Source organism: Hippopotamus amphibius, chromosome 8 (assembly GCF_030028045.1).
Source record: "Hippopotamus amphibius kiboko isolate mHipAmp2 chromosome 8, mHipAmp2.hap2, whole genome shotgun sequence".
Classification (NCBI taxonomy): Eukaryota; Metazoa; Chordata; class Mammalia; order Artiodactyla; family Hippopotamidae; genus Hippopotamus; species Hippopotamus amphibius.
The window spans coordinates 67,828,644-67,843,781 of record NC_080193.1 but is presented as its reverse complement, the minus strand read 5'-3'; the positions used below and the strand labels follow the sequence as shown (position 1 = coordinate 67,843,781).

The 15,138-nt window shown below is 38.9% G+C and overlaps 1 protein-coding gene across 2 annotated transcripts; it reads right to left on the bottom strand.

Annotated features, from left to right (window-relative positions):
- Positions 1–232: 232 nt before the first annotated feature.
- LOC130859111 (heterogeneous nuclear ribonucleoprotein A3-like) lies at positions 233–1,331 on the bottom strand. Of its 2 annotated transcripts, XM_057746433.1 has the most exons (2): positions 550–1,331; positions 233–408 (listed from the first exon to the last, which is right to left on the bottom strand). In XM_057746433.1, exons 1-2 carry the CDS (start codon positions 1,298–1,300, stop codon positions 233–235), a joined length of 927 nt encoding a protein of 308 aa, XP_057602416.1. In that variant the 5' UTR covers positions 1,301–1,331. The 2 variants fall into 2 exon arrangements, with proteins under 2 accessions (XP_057602416.1, XP_057602414.1); XM_057746431.1 differs by having other exon boundaries at positions 233–1,331.
- Positions 1,332–15,138: the final 13,807 nt, after the last annotated feature.

The following is a 15,138-nucleotide window of genomic DNA, read 5'->3' as shown; positions in this document are numbered from 1 at the left end:
TAATCAATAGCTGCACTTTTTGCACACTGTGGCTATGACAGTCCTGAACAAGAAGGGTTTCCTGTTTAAGCTGCAGTAACTTTTCTGACTATGGATCATCGTTCCTCTTGTGGCAGATTTTTACAGTTCCTCTAATGCATATGGGACAACTGTCTCAAAGTAATCTGCAGCTTTCCTGACAACTCCTCGCTCTCTCTCGTGCTAAGAACTGTAGCCCTTTTCTTCTGAGTTTTTAGAACCTTCTGCTTCCATATCCACCACTTCCACCACCGGATCCATAACCACCACCATAGGGACTGCCCAAGCTTCTTCCACCAAAACTGCCCCCCTTTGTGGGTCCATAATTTGATTGCTGTTGTCCACTATAATTTCCAAAATCATCATAGTTCCCACCACTGCCATAGTTACCTCCAAAATTTCCTCCTTCACTGTAACCATCATATCCTCCACCACCGCCACCATATCCACCACCTTGGTTTCCATATCCTGGTCCACCACCACCATAGCCTCCTCTACTACTATAACCAGGTCCACCGCCATAGTTGCCACCATCACCTCCAAATCCATTATATCCACCATCACCTCCTCCGTAACTACCTCTACTGCCACCACCTCCACCACCATAGCCTCCTCTTCCACCAAAATTTCCACCACGGCCAAAGTTACCTCCTCCACCTCCAAAGTTTCCTCCAGGACCCGTAAAGTTGCCAGATCCACCTCCACGACCTCTTTGTGATCCAGCAGATTGCATTTCTTGTTTAGAAAGGGCCTTTTTCACTTCACAATTATGCCCATTAATAATGTGGTATTTCTGAACAACAATTTTATCAACTGTATCATGATCATCAAAAGTTACAAAAGCAAATCCTCTCTTTTTTCTACTCTGCCCATCTTTCATAACTTCTATGGTTTCAATCTTGCCATACTTTTCAAAGTAGTCTCTCAAATTATATTCTGTGTCTTCTTTTATACCACCAACAAAAATTTTCTTCACTGTTAGATGGGCACCAGGCTTTACAGAATCCTCTCTAGAAACAGCTCTCTTTGGTTCCACTACACACCCATCGACCTTGTGTGGTCGAGCACACATTGCTGCATCCACCTCTTCAACATAAGAGTAAGTCACAAAACCAAAGCCCCTGGAACGTTTTGTTTGGAGGTCTCTCATCACCACACAATCTGTAAGTGTGTACCATTTCTCAAAATGTTCTCTTAAGCTATCATCTGTAGTTTCAAAGCTCAGACCACCAATAAACAGTTTTCTCAACTGCTCTGGTTCCTTTGGATCATGGCCCTCCATTTTGAGACCGGACTCGCCTCTTCCAACTCGAGTTCAATATCTCAATGATATTTAATGAGTATCCTCTGTATATCTACAAGTATGTGGGTGTGACCCCTGAACTTTTTTTAGACATAATTGTCCAATTAAAAGCCTGAGAGTTTTTGGCTGTGATCTCTTTATGGCTGGTGCATATTTATAAAAATCAATTCTCTTTCTACTTCATTTAACCATCATCTAGCTATTTTGTTGATAATGGACGTTGCAAACAATTAAAATTCTATTATATAAGGTAAAAGCAGGTCTAAGATTATTCTAATTTTTTAGCCACCTCAACATTTATGCAGTACTAGTATAGTGGCAAAACTACCAAATTTTTTGGATATTGTTACTAACCTTTTTGCAGTTTAGTTTTTTTTGTTTTTTGCTTGTTTCCTTATACTAAACACTATTTACTACAACCATCGTGACTTCCTACTCTACTCCTTACCCTAGGTGGACCTGATCCTCTGGGGAGATAGGAAGAGCAGACCACTTGCCAGAGGAAGTGTGCTTCTTCTGCCTTTCCCCAGACTCAAGCAGTGATGCTGAGGAGGGGACCAGGTACAGTGAATGTACAGTTACGTAATATGTTACTCAACTGACTGGTCACTAGTGATGGGAGAATCTTTATATCAGTAGGACCCAGGCAACTTCTCAAATTGTGCAGGCTCATGGTAACCCTTTGATATATAACCAGAATTATTCATCTGTGCCTCTTGATATGCCTTACACAGCGCTCCCAAACTATTCCTGTCTTTTCTCCAAGGTAGAGATAACTAGACCACTTGAGAGTCTACCTCTAATTACCATTGGCTTTATTTGTATATGGTTTTTAAACTTTTATTAGCATTGGTGGAAATCCCACTGCCAGGAACTCTAGGAGGAGAGCACACATAATTCCATCTCTCTTTTGACTCTTCCATTTGGTCAAACTCCAAATTGGGTTCACCTCACTTTTGGAAATGTAGCAGGGTACAGTCTCCTCATTCTTATTTTGTCTGATTCTCCATAGTTCTAGTTGAACTCCCTACCTACAATCCTCTGAAACTGCTGGCTTCCCCCACTCTATTTATGCTACACCTGACACCTCCACTTCGTCCAGGTCTGTGTTCTGCCCCTCAATGGTACTACCCATCCAGCACCACCACTTTAGCCCCAGATTTCTCAGAACTATTGCCATTGCCTTCAGAATGCTCTTCTCTTCTTTCTTTGCTCTCTGCTTTCCTGCAACTTCCTAACAAATAACTTTGCTTGAAATACTTCTTTCATTATGTCACGTTCCAAGGATCTAAATTGTTTTTTGTTACCCATCAAATTCTTGTGCATCAAGGCTTGACGTGACTTCTGTGCTCCAGTTAGTCCAGGCTAATTAATGTTCCTCAACCTCTCCCCATTCATCTATATCTTTAAACCACCCTCTTACTTTTTATTAAGATAAATCCCACATTTGTTCAAGTTTTCGCTTACTCGTATCTCCCCCGTGAAATCTTCTTTAATAACTAAGTCTTTATTCCATAGCTTTTCCCATCTCGATTCTAAAGCACTGAGTCGGTAGTACCTCGTTTAAAATGCTTTTAGCTTTATATGGTTATTTTATGTGCATCTGTTAGGAAGTACATTTGGTGACTTGTAAGAGACCTGGATATAGTGGCTTGAATATGACTGATATTTATTTTTCACGCAGTGAGATGTCAGGAGGTAGGGAGTCCATAGTTGCCACTCGGGCTCATTATGGCTCCCCACTGTGCTGTCCCTCAGGTCTGGTCCTCAACGTCATGATACAAAATGCTCAGTAGCTCCAGCAGGAAGAAGGAAGGACATAAATGGCCAGCCTGTTTTAAAAAGCTTTTCTGGGAGGACTGCCCAATGAAAGGCCACTATTTTTCACAAGGGAAACTGGGAAATGTAATCTTGAAGACATTCTCATTAGTCCCCTGCCTTAAATCTAAGGATTGTGTTAGTAGGCAGGTAGGGAGGGTGTTTACTTGGGGGCACTCCTCAGTCTCTGTGACACATGCATAAATGTGAGGCTTCCACATCCACCCAGCTCCAGGGACACAGCTAGTGTCTAGTGTCTAGTGTCTAGTGTCTAGTGTCTGCTTTACTTTCTTGAGCAGTGGTGAAGTAGATAAGCTATAAACTTTCAACAAATCCGGATGTACCCCTTAGGTCAGGAAGAGTATTTCCTTTTTACTTTGTCTCATACTCTACTCTTTTCCCAGAAATATGTACAAAAAGAGCTAAAATTTTTTTTTTAAGATATAGGAGATAAAAATAAATGTGAAACTTGTTCATTTATGAACACTGTGTTTTATTCTTTTGAAAAAAAAACACAATTATTCAGGGACGTCTGGATTTTAATGCTAGACTACTGGGTCGTAACATTCAACAAATGTCTAATAAATACTCCTCAGCATGGCACACAATTCCAGGTCTATGTAACACACAGATTTTTTTGACATATGTCTTAAATTTGCAATTTCGGGGAGCAACTAATACAGTGGTTTGTTAACTCAAGTAGTCTGTCTCTGTATTCTTATCCGAATGTAAATAAAGAATATGCATGATAAATATTTGCTATTATTTGTGATGCTGTTGTGGGTGGCCATTAGGAGTATGTCTGCTTCAGCTGAAGGGTGTTTTCCTACTTTTGTCAGACACAAAGCAAGCCTCCTTTTGTCTCCTGATCACAGCTCTAATCTTCCCAGCTGGATGAATTCACCCAGTTGAGAATCTGAGAGGCCTTAACATTAGCAGAATCTACAAAGCGCCAGAGAGGCACAAAACCTACATAGAAAACGTTCACTCTCCAGGCTTGGCGGTGTGGTTGCTACAGCTACCAAGCTGTTGATTTCTCTGCTTCGTGTTCACGAGGGAAGAGAAGCTCTCAAGGTGACAGGTGTTTCATTATATAACTGACATTGCAATTCGTTTGCTTTAATGTTTGCATTTTAATCTACTGTGGCTAGTCCTAAGTAGGACTTTTCTTTTGGAATACTCAGCTAGGTGGGGGATGGGCAGACCAAGTTTTATACAGTCAGGATGGCAGATCATAGAGTGTAATTATGATATTTTTTCTCCCCGAACTTTGCAACCATTCATACCTTGGCTTGAACTAATGTTAGGGAGAGCTGCGTTGCTGCATGTGCCCCAAAGAGAATACAAGAACCATTGAGTCATATATATAAACACTATACAAGCCAATTTTAAAATAGCAATTAAGATCAAATCACATCAGCCTGTCCTTGGTGAAGTTTAAGTAGATATCCAAGTGTAATCAACTGATGAATCATTCTGAAGCCTTAAAGTTCTATACTTTATTTAATGGTCTTTAAGCACTGTCTCTAAAATATTAATTGCAGATGAATAGGCTGTGCTTAAAACCAAATCATATACATAATGTGATTGACATATGACCTTCTCTATGGGAAGTTGCATAGTGACAGATACATAAGAATGTGTTATCAGTGGGTTTACAGTTTACATAGTTCCATTTTTTTTCTTTTCCTTTTTTTTTTTAAGGTAGCTCAGCAGAATTTTTTTATAAATTTATTTTATTGGCTACATTGGATCTTCATTGCTGCACGGGCTTTCTCTAGTTGCGGAGAGCAGGGGCTGCTCTTCATTGTGGTGCACAGGCTTCTCATTGCAGTGGCTTCTCTTGTTGTGGAGTACAGGCTCTAGGAGCTCGGGCTTCAATATTTGTGGCACGTGGGGTCAGTAGTTGTGCCTTGCGGGTTAGAGCACGGGCTCAGTAGTTGTGCCACATGGGCTTAGTTGCTCCGTGGCATGTGGGATCTTCCTGGCCCAGGGGTCGAACTCATGTCCCTTTCATTGGCAGGCGGATTCTTAACCACTGTGCCACCAGGGAAGTCTCTCCATTTCTTTTCATAAATATATGTGTTTTCAACAATAAAGAAATCTCTAGGTTTCCTCCACATTCTTTTCCCCAATTCAATTTTGAAGAGAATGTGAGTTTCTTAATTTCTCTTTGATAGAATGGCATTATCAATAGGAAAACACTGTTTTTTCCCTTTATTTGTTTTCGGTTAGGAAGGAGAAGCTAAAGCACTGTTTCTGAAATTTAATTTTTCTTTGTTGAGAGAAGGCATGCTTGACCACTATTTGCAGTTCTTTAACAGCTTCTATCAGACCTTTTGAGTGGGAAGGGAACAATTTTTTTGGAGTACCTATTATGTTTTCTCTTACTTTGTGTACATTGCATTATTTAATATAACACTATTAAGTATTATTAACTTATTTTATAGATGAATGTAGAAAGAGGATTTTCATATTCATAATCACAAAGCCAATAAATAAGAGAGACATAGTGGTCTAACAGAGACTTAGGTCTTTCTAATGCCCAAACCCATGTTCTTTGCATCAATTTGGGGAGCAAACCATGCTAGAATGGCTTCAAATGTGGAGAGATAGCATGGTATAATTCTCCTTTGTCTTAATTTTTAACAATCATTAAATTACCTACAAGAAGCTTTACATGAGCATTGTTAAATATAAATCTATATTATACTAGATGCTGGTTTTTATCACTAGCAACCAGTTCCCCTGTCTTGCCTCAAAGACCTTCAGTTTTCTTTGGGGGAATCCTTGTGGGTCCAGGGAAGCTAAATCTAACCTGGGTTTCAAGCGTGTGTCATGTGACCAAGCTAAGCCAATCAGAGCTTTCTGTTTCTCTGGCCACAATGATTAGTTTAACAGTTGAGCATGGAACCATAGATCATCTAATCAGCATGAATCTCAAGACTTACTTTGGAATGCTGGAGCGAAGGTGCTTCTGTTTATTAAGATAGTGTAGATTTTTATTTCACAGCCCCCTTGACTTTACACTAGGCCATATGACTTACTGGGCTAATGACATATAGGAGAAAGTCATGTGTGCCATGTTTCAGTAGTACTGTTAAGAACCCTCATGTATTTCCACTATGTTCTTTTTCCCCCACTGTCATAACACTGGCAGTATCTCAGATAGGAGCTCCTACGTCAACCTAGGTCCTGGAATGAAGGCTGTGTGACACAGGGCCACAGTTGACCTCCAATGGAAATGTATAGTGAATTGAAAATAATTTTTTGTTGTTGTAAGCCATTGACATGTGGGAGTTGTTTTATTCTGCATCATAACTTAGCATAAATGGTAAGGTGTGGCAATAAGGCTGGGACTGCTGAAGCCACTTTTGCTGCATGAAGTCAGCCTAACTGCAAAGCTGACATAAGAAGGAAGCAGCATTAGGAAAATCATAGAGAAAGACAGATGATATCATAAACCCTTGGCTCATGGCTCTACTCATCCCTACATCTGAAAATTGTATTTAAGCAAATCAATATATTTGCTTAAGACAATTTTAGTTGGGTTTTCTGTTACTTGCAACCAAAGCAAATGAATTGCTTTATGTATCATACTGTAAATTTCACTTCATTTTTCCCTCAACAGACATCTGAAATAGCCTTGAAATCAGCCCAAGCAATTTAAGTTATAAGGTCCTGAAAGTTGCTAGCTAGATCAATGTTGACAAAGGAAGGAAGCCACTCAATAGGCAAATTTAATATAAAAGTAGGTAGATGCCACGTGAGAACTATATAAGATTACTATACTAATAATGAGATGCAAGTTATGTTTTCAAGGATAAGTGAAGAGTTAACACTTTCCAAAATAATGCCTGTTTATTTTTATTTATTTGTTTATTTATTTAGTTTTGGCCACACCATGCAGGGCTTGCGTGATCTTAGTTCCCCCACCAGGGATCGAACTCGCACCCCCTGCAGTGGAAGCACAGAGTCTTAGCCACTGGACAGCCAGGGAAGTCCAATAATGCCTGTTTAAAAAGGTATAAACAAAGACTTCTGAAGAGAAGGGCTGGGGGGAAGACACAAGGGGTCATGGAATGATGTGATATTCTGAAAGACCCTGGTCACTTCGTTGTACAGCAGAAACTATCACAACATTGTAAAGCAATTATACTCCAATAAAAATCTGAAAAAAAAAAAAAAAAAAAAAACTTTGGCCAAATTACCATAAAGGGTCCAAAATCATTGGATTTTTTAATGATCAATTATTGGATTTTTTTCCCATTAGAAAAAAATTGAAAGTAAGAAAACTGTGACAAATAAGTCACAGATAACAACAAATGGGACACCTAACAGTTGCAAAGTTGTTGTGAGTGTTTCCCTTGGGAGAGTGAGTACCTTGTCAAATCCTGCTACTCAAGAGCAGAGAAGAAATTTCCCGTTGACCTTCCTGAAATGACAGAATGGAGTTAAAACTGGGCCTTACCGTAGCCAATTTTTCTGTTCCAAGAGAGGTAATTGCTAAGGTCAGAGCACTTTCCCTCTATGAAACAATCATCAATTTATGGAAAAAAACTTTCTGGGTCTACCCCAAAAATATGAGTGAACTTTTGAATGCAAAAATTGTACAAGTAGAGTTCTGAAACCAAACACTAAATAGTAATATTCTTAGTTAGAGTACTATGATAGTAAAACAGCAATAACAAAAATTTAAAATATAGTAACTTTGAATAGTCTCTGTGTAGTGAAAGTTGTAATTAATTTGTTACTTTGTTTTATTTCTTATTTACTGAAAAAATTATGTTCCCACCTCATCAGCCCCATTTCCTTCTGTCACCAGCAGGTAATAGTATTATTAATTGTTAAATATCTTTCCAGAATTTCTTTAAGCATTTCATATATGTTCATTGCTTATTTTCAGAGAAAGAAAATAAAGCCAAGCCCTAAAAAAAAGGAGTCATCCTTGGTTTTGGCAAGCTTCTAAATCTGAGGATTCACTTAGGTTATTTTTACTAAAGTTATTAATTTATTTCTTCACTGTCCAGCTCATTTAACCAAGAAAAAGCAGCTTCTATTTATAAATAAATACAAGCTACCTAGATACTTGGAAAGAAGGGACAATGTCTCATATTATCTTAACAGGGCCATCCTAGGACTGCTCAGAAATGTTGCTTCCAACAAGAAAGATGGAAGAAAGGGTCATTTCCTTAAGAAACATGTAAATAACATATCCAAGCCCTGGAAAATCTTGGCTTCCTCATCTTGACCTCCATACTTAATCCTGATGATTTATTTTCTGTATTGCTTCTCACATGCATTCTTTCTCTTATATTCCTTTTCACTCCAGCTACATTCTCCAAAAATATTTGCTCTGTCACCAATGTCCTTTTGTTCCATTCTATGTGCATTCTGTTGCTGATGTATCACATTAAAATATCCCACTTGTTATATAATACCTCTATCAATTCTTCTTTTTTGTTGTTGCTGTTATTTTCTCAAGGAATTCTTTAGGAAATTACTTTAATGGAATTTGGTTGTTGAGAACTTATACCCCCCACTCCCCACCCCAAGCACTCAATGGGAAATTTAAAATATGGATAAGATTTTGTTTTGGGTTTTATTTCCTTTTTTTTTTTTTCCTTCTTAATTACAAGCTGCCTGAATAGGAATTAAATCAACATTCTTAAATAATATATTTTTATAGGTCAGTGGCTTTGCGGGAGGCCCGTGTTTCCAACTCTGCCCACAATCTGATCTCTGCATTTCCCTCTTACCACAGTAGCTTCCTTGAGTCACCTTTCCTGGCTTCAGCTGCCGCCATCATCCCCAGCTCTTCTCAGTGACTCCACTATCCAGACTACGCTCTCTGTTTGTCAGGGAGACTCCTGGGTCTTTTTTAGAATCCTGCAGCTTATGCCTTCAGAATTGCTTTGAAGAGAAGAGCATGAGTGTGGAGACTGGGAGCTACACTCCACTTTCTTTTTTCAGTAATGCTCTTTAATTCATTGTTTGATTTATTACCGTCTTTCTTTTGTCTCCTTCTGCCTATATTTTTGCCCCCTGGTGCGTAAACTCCTGTCCTCCATGGGTCTCTGTGTAAGGAATTTCTTCTGCAGCTGCTTTTATCTGCCTTCCAGAATCCTGGAAGCAAAGTTCTTCACAATATGGAAGACTGGTAAATACACTGGAAACAGTTTATTGGTCTAGTTAGTTTCACTGTAGTGGGAGGTAAGTCAACATTACTACAATCCCCCCTTTAAAAACCACATCGATATTTCAATTGGTTTAGCGTGGTTCTAGATAATTCCTTAGTCGTTTCTTTTTCTCCTGTTTTTTTCTTTTTCTAAAAAATAAATTTATTTATGTATTTATTTATTGGCTGTGTTGTGTCTTTATTGCTGTACATGGGCTTTGTCTAGTTGTGGCAAGCAGGGGGCTACTCTTTGTTGTGGCATGCGGGCTCCTCACTGCTGTGGCTTCTCTTGTTGTGAAGCACGGGCTCTAGGTGTGTGTGCTTCCGTAGTTGCAGCCCACGGGCTCAATACTTGTGGCTCATGGGCTCTAGAGTGCAGGCTCAGTAGTTGTGGCGCACGGGCTTAGTTTCTACCCACCCCCCCCACCCTGGCATGTGAAATCTTCCTGGAGCAGGGATCGAACCTGTGTCCCCTGCATTGGCAGGCAGATTCTTAACTACTGCGCCACCTAGGAAGTCCTCCTTTTTTTATTATTTAAAAAATTGAAATATAGTTGATTTACAGTGTTGGGTTATTTTCAGGTGTACAGCAAAATGACTCAGTTATCTATATATATTCATATATATATTCTTTTTAAGATTGTTTTTCCTTATAGGTTATTACAAAATATTGAGTATAGTTCCCTGTGCTATACAGTAGATCCTCGTTGGTTATCTATTTTTTAATATGGTAATGGGTATATGTTAATCCCAAACTCCTAATTTATCCCTCCCTGCCCCCTTCCACTTTGGTAACCATAAATTTTTTCTTTTCTATGTCTGTGGGTCCATTTCTGTTTTGTAAATAAGTTCATTTGTATCATTTTTTTAAGATTCCACGTATAAGTGATATGATATGGTATTTGTCTTTCTCTGGCTTACTTCACTTAGTATGATGATCAGTAGTGATTGAGGTCTGATTTTGTATTTGTGCAACTTTGCATAGATATTTATATAATAGTCACAAAGACAGAGTCACCCAAGCATATAGAGACTCTATGTTTTTACAGGGCTGCAGAAGATAACATTTCTGGTTTATGAATTCAAACTCATTTTCTGATATAAGTGAGGAAAAAAAAACAAAAACATTTTTCCAGTGGTTATGATTACCTTACAGTTACCAAAATATTGTTATTTGGGCAGTGGGATTTTGAAGAGAAGAACAAAAGACAGGAAAAATAGAAAACATTCAGCAACAAAGAGAGAGGAAATTGTGTTTGACCAGATTGCAGTACTCAAATCGTGGTTAAACTGCTGGCCTGCCTGATATTCTAAGGCTGATTATTCCCTCCCCGGGGGGATATTATAAACAAGGATTTACTATCAAAATATTTTTTATTTGTCTGAAAACTAATTTGCCAAGCCTGGAGATCAGAGGTGTGGAGCAGATGGGGAAAGCAACCTGTTTCTCTGCCTTTAAGGAATCAGCTGTGGAGGTAACGCAGCAAGTGGGATGGAAATGTCACTTGAGCCCTGAAGCTCCTGTAAATATCAGGAAAGAAGACAATACCAATCTCCCAGCCCACAGCTCACAACGCCACTCTCTCTTCCAGCAGATATTAAACATTAATGACCATTTTATAATGAAGGGCAGGAATGGCTTTGGCAGGAGAGCTGCCCAACCATGTGGGTTGTGTTGGATTTTCGACAGCAGCACGTTTCATAACTTTCCATCTCCCCCCACCCACCCCATTCCTTTTATCCCTCTGAGAATCTTCAGCCTGAAGGTAATGAAATACTTCCTGTATCACTCAGTGTCATTGAAATATTTATCTGATTATTTGAATAAAAGATTACGGCACCAACAGTAACTCTGTTCCTACGTATCCTCAGACTTCAAAAGCAGAAAGCTTAATGAATAAAATAATACCAAGACATTTGGCAATCAGCTTTACAAATAATAAAACACACCGTGGTAAGCTGCAGCCTGTTTACAGCATGTGAACTCACACATGATGCTAAGCATGGGACCCAAACTGAAACAATTGGCCTTTGGAGTAATCATTTAGACAGCAGTACGTTTAAAAGGTTTCTTTCACACATTCGAGCATCTCTAAATACATTCTTGTCACCTGGCTGATTCAAAGTGGAGTCACTGAAGATAAAGTGGATTCATTAAGGCAATTTTCTCAGGACCCATTTTACTCCATCCTTGTGTCTCGGGTTTTATTACCTGGTGAGTACAAAGCAAATAAAAGCCTAAATATAGGTGGCTCCTAATTTCCATCTGCTTGGCTGCAATGAGGTTAGTCTTTCGCAGAAAAACCCTCATCAAGCACTTCTTGGAGAAAACACGGGTGACAACATGAGTCCAAAAAGTGAGCCCTTACCCTCACTGATTGCCATGGGAAGTCACCTGGAGACTTTGCCATCAAGTCCCAATGGAGCCACAGGCTTGGAGCCAAAATTCCATCCTGGTTGCCATAACTGTTGCTCTGATGCCATTGAACTGGACAGTCAATGCCCAGTCTCTGAAATCCAGCGAGGTGAGAAGGAGAACACTCGTTCTGTGTTCCCCTCACTGAGGAGTGAGGGCAGGGAAATGCCTTCCCAAGGTTACTCGAGCTCATAATCATTCTGGAGTTTGGTGAGACAGTTTTCTCAATGCACATACAGCCCTGCCTTCCACAGTGCACATGTACCCAGGATGGCTGAGGTGGAACAAGCTCCCGTCTAAGCTATGCTAGAAGCATCTGTTATCCCCCACTAGGCTGTTATGGTTTAGTTCATTCTCCAGTTTCATCTTTCTTTCTTGTGAATGCTTTTTTTCAGGGATCCCCACTGCTTCTCCTTTAATCTCTCTTTTATCAGGGTCTCCTTAGACTATTCTACAGGCCTCAACATCACTTGTGCTCAGTTTTTTTTTTTAAAGCTCTTTATTGGAATATAATTGCTTTACACTGTTGCGCCAGGTTTTGCGGTACAGCAAAGTGAATCAGCTGTATTTATACATATATCCCCATATTCCCTCCTTCCCATGACTCCTTCCTACCCTCCCTATCCCAGCCCTCTGTCATCGCCCATCATCAAGTTGATCTCCCTGTTTTGTTCAGCAGCTTCCCACCAGCTATCTATTTTATAGTTGGTAGTGTATATATGTCTACGCTACTCTCTCACTTTGTCCTAGCTTCCCCTGCGCCCCCCCCACCTCGTGTCCTCAAGTCCATTCTCTACATCTGCATCTTTATTCTTGCCCTGTCACTGGGTTCATTAGTGCCATTTTTTTACATTTCATGTATATGAGCATATGGTATTTGTTTTTTCTTTCTGGCTTACTTCGCTCTGTATGACAGACTCTAGGTCTATCCACCTCACTACAAATAACTCAATTTCATTCCTTTTTATGGCTGAGCAATATTCCATTGTATATATGTGCCACATCTTCTTTATCCACGTTAGCCATTTGCATGTCCTCTTTGGAGAAAGGTCTATTTAGGTCTTCTGCCCACTTGTGGATTGGATTATTTGCTTTTTTAGTATTAAGCTGCATGAGCTGCTTGTATATTTTGGAGATTAATCCTTTGTCCATTGCTTTGTTGGCAATTATTTTCTCCCATTCTGAGGGTTGTCTTCTTGTCTTGTTTATGATTTCTTTTGTTGTGCAAAGGCTTTTAAGTTTCATTAGGTCCCATTTGTTTGATTTTATTTCCATGATTCTAGGAGGTGGGTCAAAAAGGGTCTTGCTTTGATTTATTTCATAGAGTGTTCTGCCTATGTTTTCCTCTAAGCATTTTATAGTGTCTGGCCTTACATTTAGGTCTTTAATCCATTTTGAGTTTATTTTTCTGTATGGTGTTAGGAAGTGTTCTAATTTCATTCTTTTACATGTCCAGTTTTCCCAGCACCACTTATTGAAGAGGCTGTCCTTTTTCCATTGTATGTTCTTGCCTCCTTTGTCAAAGATAAGGTGCCCATATGTGCATGGGTTTATCTCTGGGGTCTCTGTTGTGTTCCATTGATCTATATTTCTGTTTTTGTGCCAGTACCATACTCTCTTGATCACTGTGGACTTGTAGTATAGTTTGAAGTCAGGGAGCCTGATTCCTTTGGCTCCATCTTTCCTTCTCAAGATTGCTTTGGCTATTCGGGGTCTTTTGCATTTCCATACAAATCATAAAATCTCTTGTTCTAATTCTGTGAAAAATGCCATTGGTTATTTGATAGGGATTGCGTTGAATCTGTAAATTGCTTTGGGTAGTATAGTCATTTTCACAATGTTGATTCTTCCAGTTTAAGAACATGGTATGTCCCTCCATCTGTTTGTATCATCTTTGATTTCTTTCATTGGTGTCTTATACTTTTCTGCATACAGGTGTTTTGCCTCCTTAGGCAGGTTTATTCCTAGGTATTTTATTCTTTTTGCAGCAATGGTCAATGGGATTGTTTCCTTAATTTCTCTTTCTGATCTTTCATTGTTAGTGTGTAGGAATGCTAGAAATTTCTGTGCATTAATTTTTTATCCTGCTGCTTTATTTAATTCATAGATTAGTGCTAGCTGTTTTCTGGTAGCTTCTTTAGGATTTTCAATGTATAATATCATGACATCTGCAAAGAGTGACAATTTTACTTCTTCTTTTCCAATTTGGATTCCTTTTATTTCATTTTCTTCTCTGATTGCTGTGGCTAAAACTTCTGAAACTATGTTGAATAATAATGTTGAGAGTGGGAACCCTTGTCTTGCTCCTGTCCTTTGAGGGCATGATTTCAATTTTTCACTATTTAGAATGATATTGGCTGTTGATTTGTCATATATGGCTTTTATTATGTTGAGGTAACTTCCTTCTATGCCCACTTTCTAGAGAGTTTTTGTCATAAATGGATGTTGAACTTTGTCAAAAGCTTTTTCTGCATCTATTGAGGTGATCATATGATTTTTTTCAATTTGTTAATATGATGTATCACATGGATTGACTTGTGTATATTGAAGAATCCTTGCATTCTAGGGATAAACCCTACTTGATCATGGTGCATGATCTTTTTAATGTGCAGTAGGATTCTATTTGCGAGTATTTTATTGAGGATTTTTGCATCTATAGTCATCAGTGATATTGGCCTGTAATGTTCTTTTTCTGTGACATCTTGGCTGGTTTTGGTATCAGGGTGATGGTGGCCTCATAGAATGAGTGTGGGGGTGTTCCTCCTTCTGCTATATTTTGGAAGAGTTTGAGAAGGATAGGTATTAGCTCTTCTCTAAATGTTTGATAGAATTCGCCTGTGAAGCCATCTGGCCCTGGGCTTTTGTGTGTTGGGAGATTCTTAATCACAGTCTCAATTTCAGTGCTTATGATTGTTCTGTTCATATTTTCTCTTTCTTCCTGGTTCAGTCTTGGGGGATTGTACTTGTCTAAGAATTTATCCATTTCTTCCAGGTTATCCAATTTACTGGCATATAGTTGCTTTTAGTAGTCTCTGATGATCTTTTGTATTTCTGTGGTGTCCGTTGCTACTTCTCCTTTTTCATTTCTAATTATGTTGATTTGCACCTTCTCCCTTTTTTTCCTGATGAGTCTGGCTACTGGTTTATCAATTTTGTTTATCTTCTCCAAGAACCAGCTTTTAGTTTTATTCATCTTTGCTATTGTTTCCTTCCTTTCTTTTTCATTTATTTGTGATCTGCTCTTTATGATTTCTTTTCTTCTGTTCACTTTGGTGTTTTTTTGTTCTTCTTTCCCTAATTGTTTTAGGTGTGAGGTTAAATTGTTTATTTGAGATTTTTCTTGTTCCTTGAGATAGGATTGTATTGCTATAAACTTCCCTCTTAGAACTGCTTTTGCTGTGTCAC

What these genes read in the sequence shown, in the direction of transcription:
- LOC130859111 (XM_057746431.1), bottom strand. Translation starts at nt 1,300, where the DNA reads ATGGAGGGCCATGATCCAAAGGAACCAGAGCAGTTGAGAAAACTGTTT.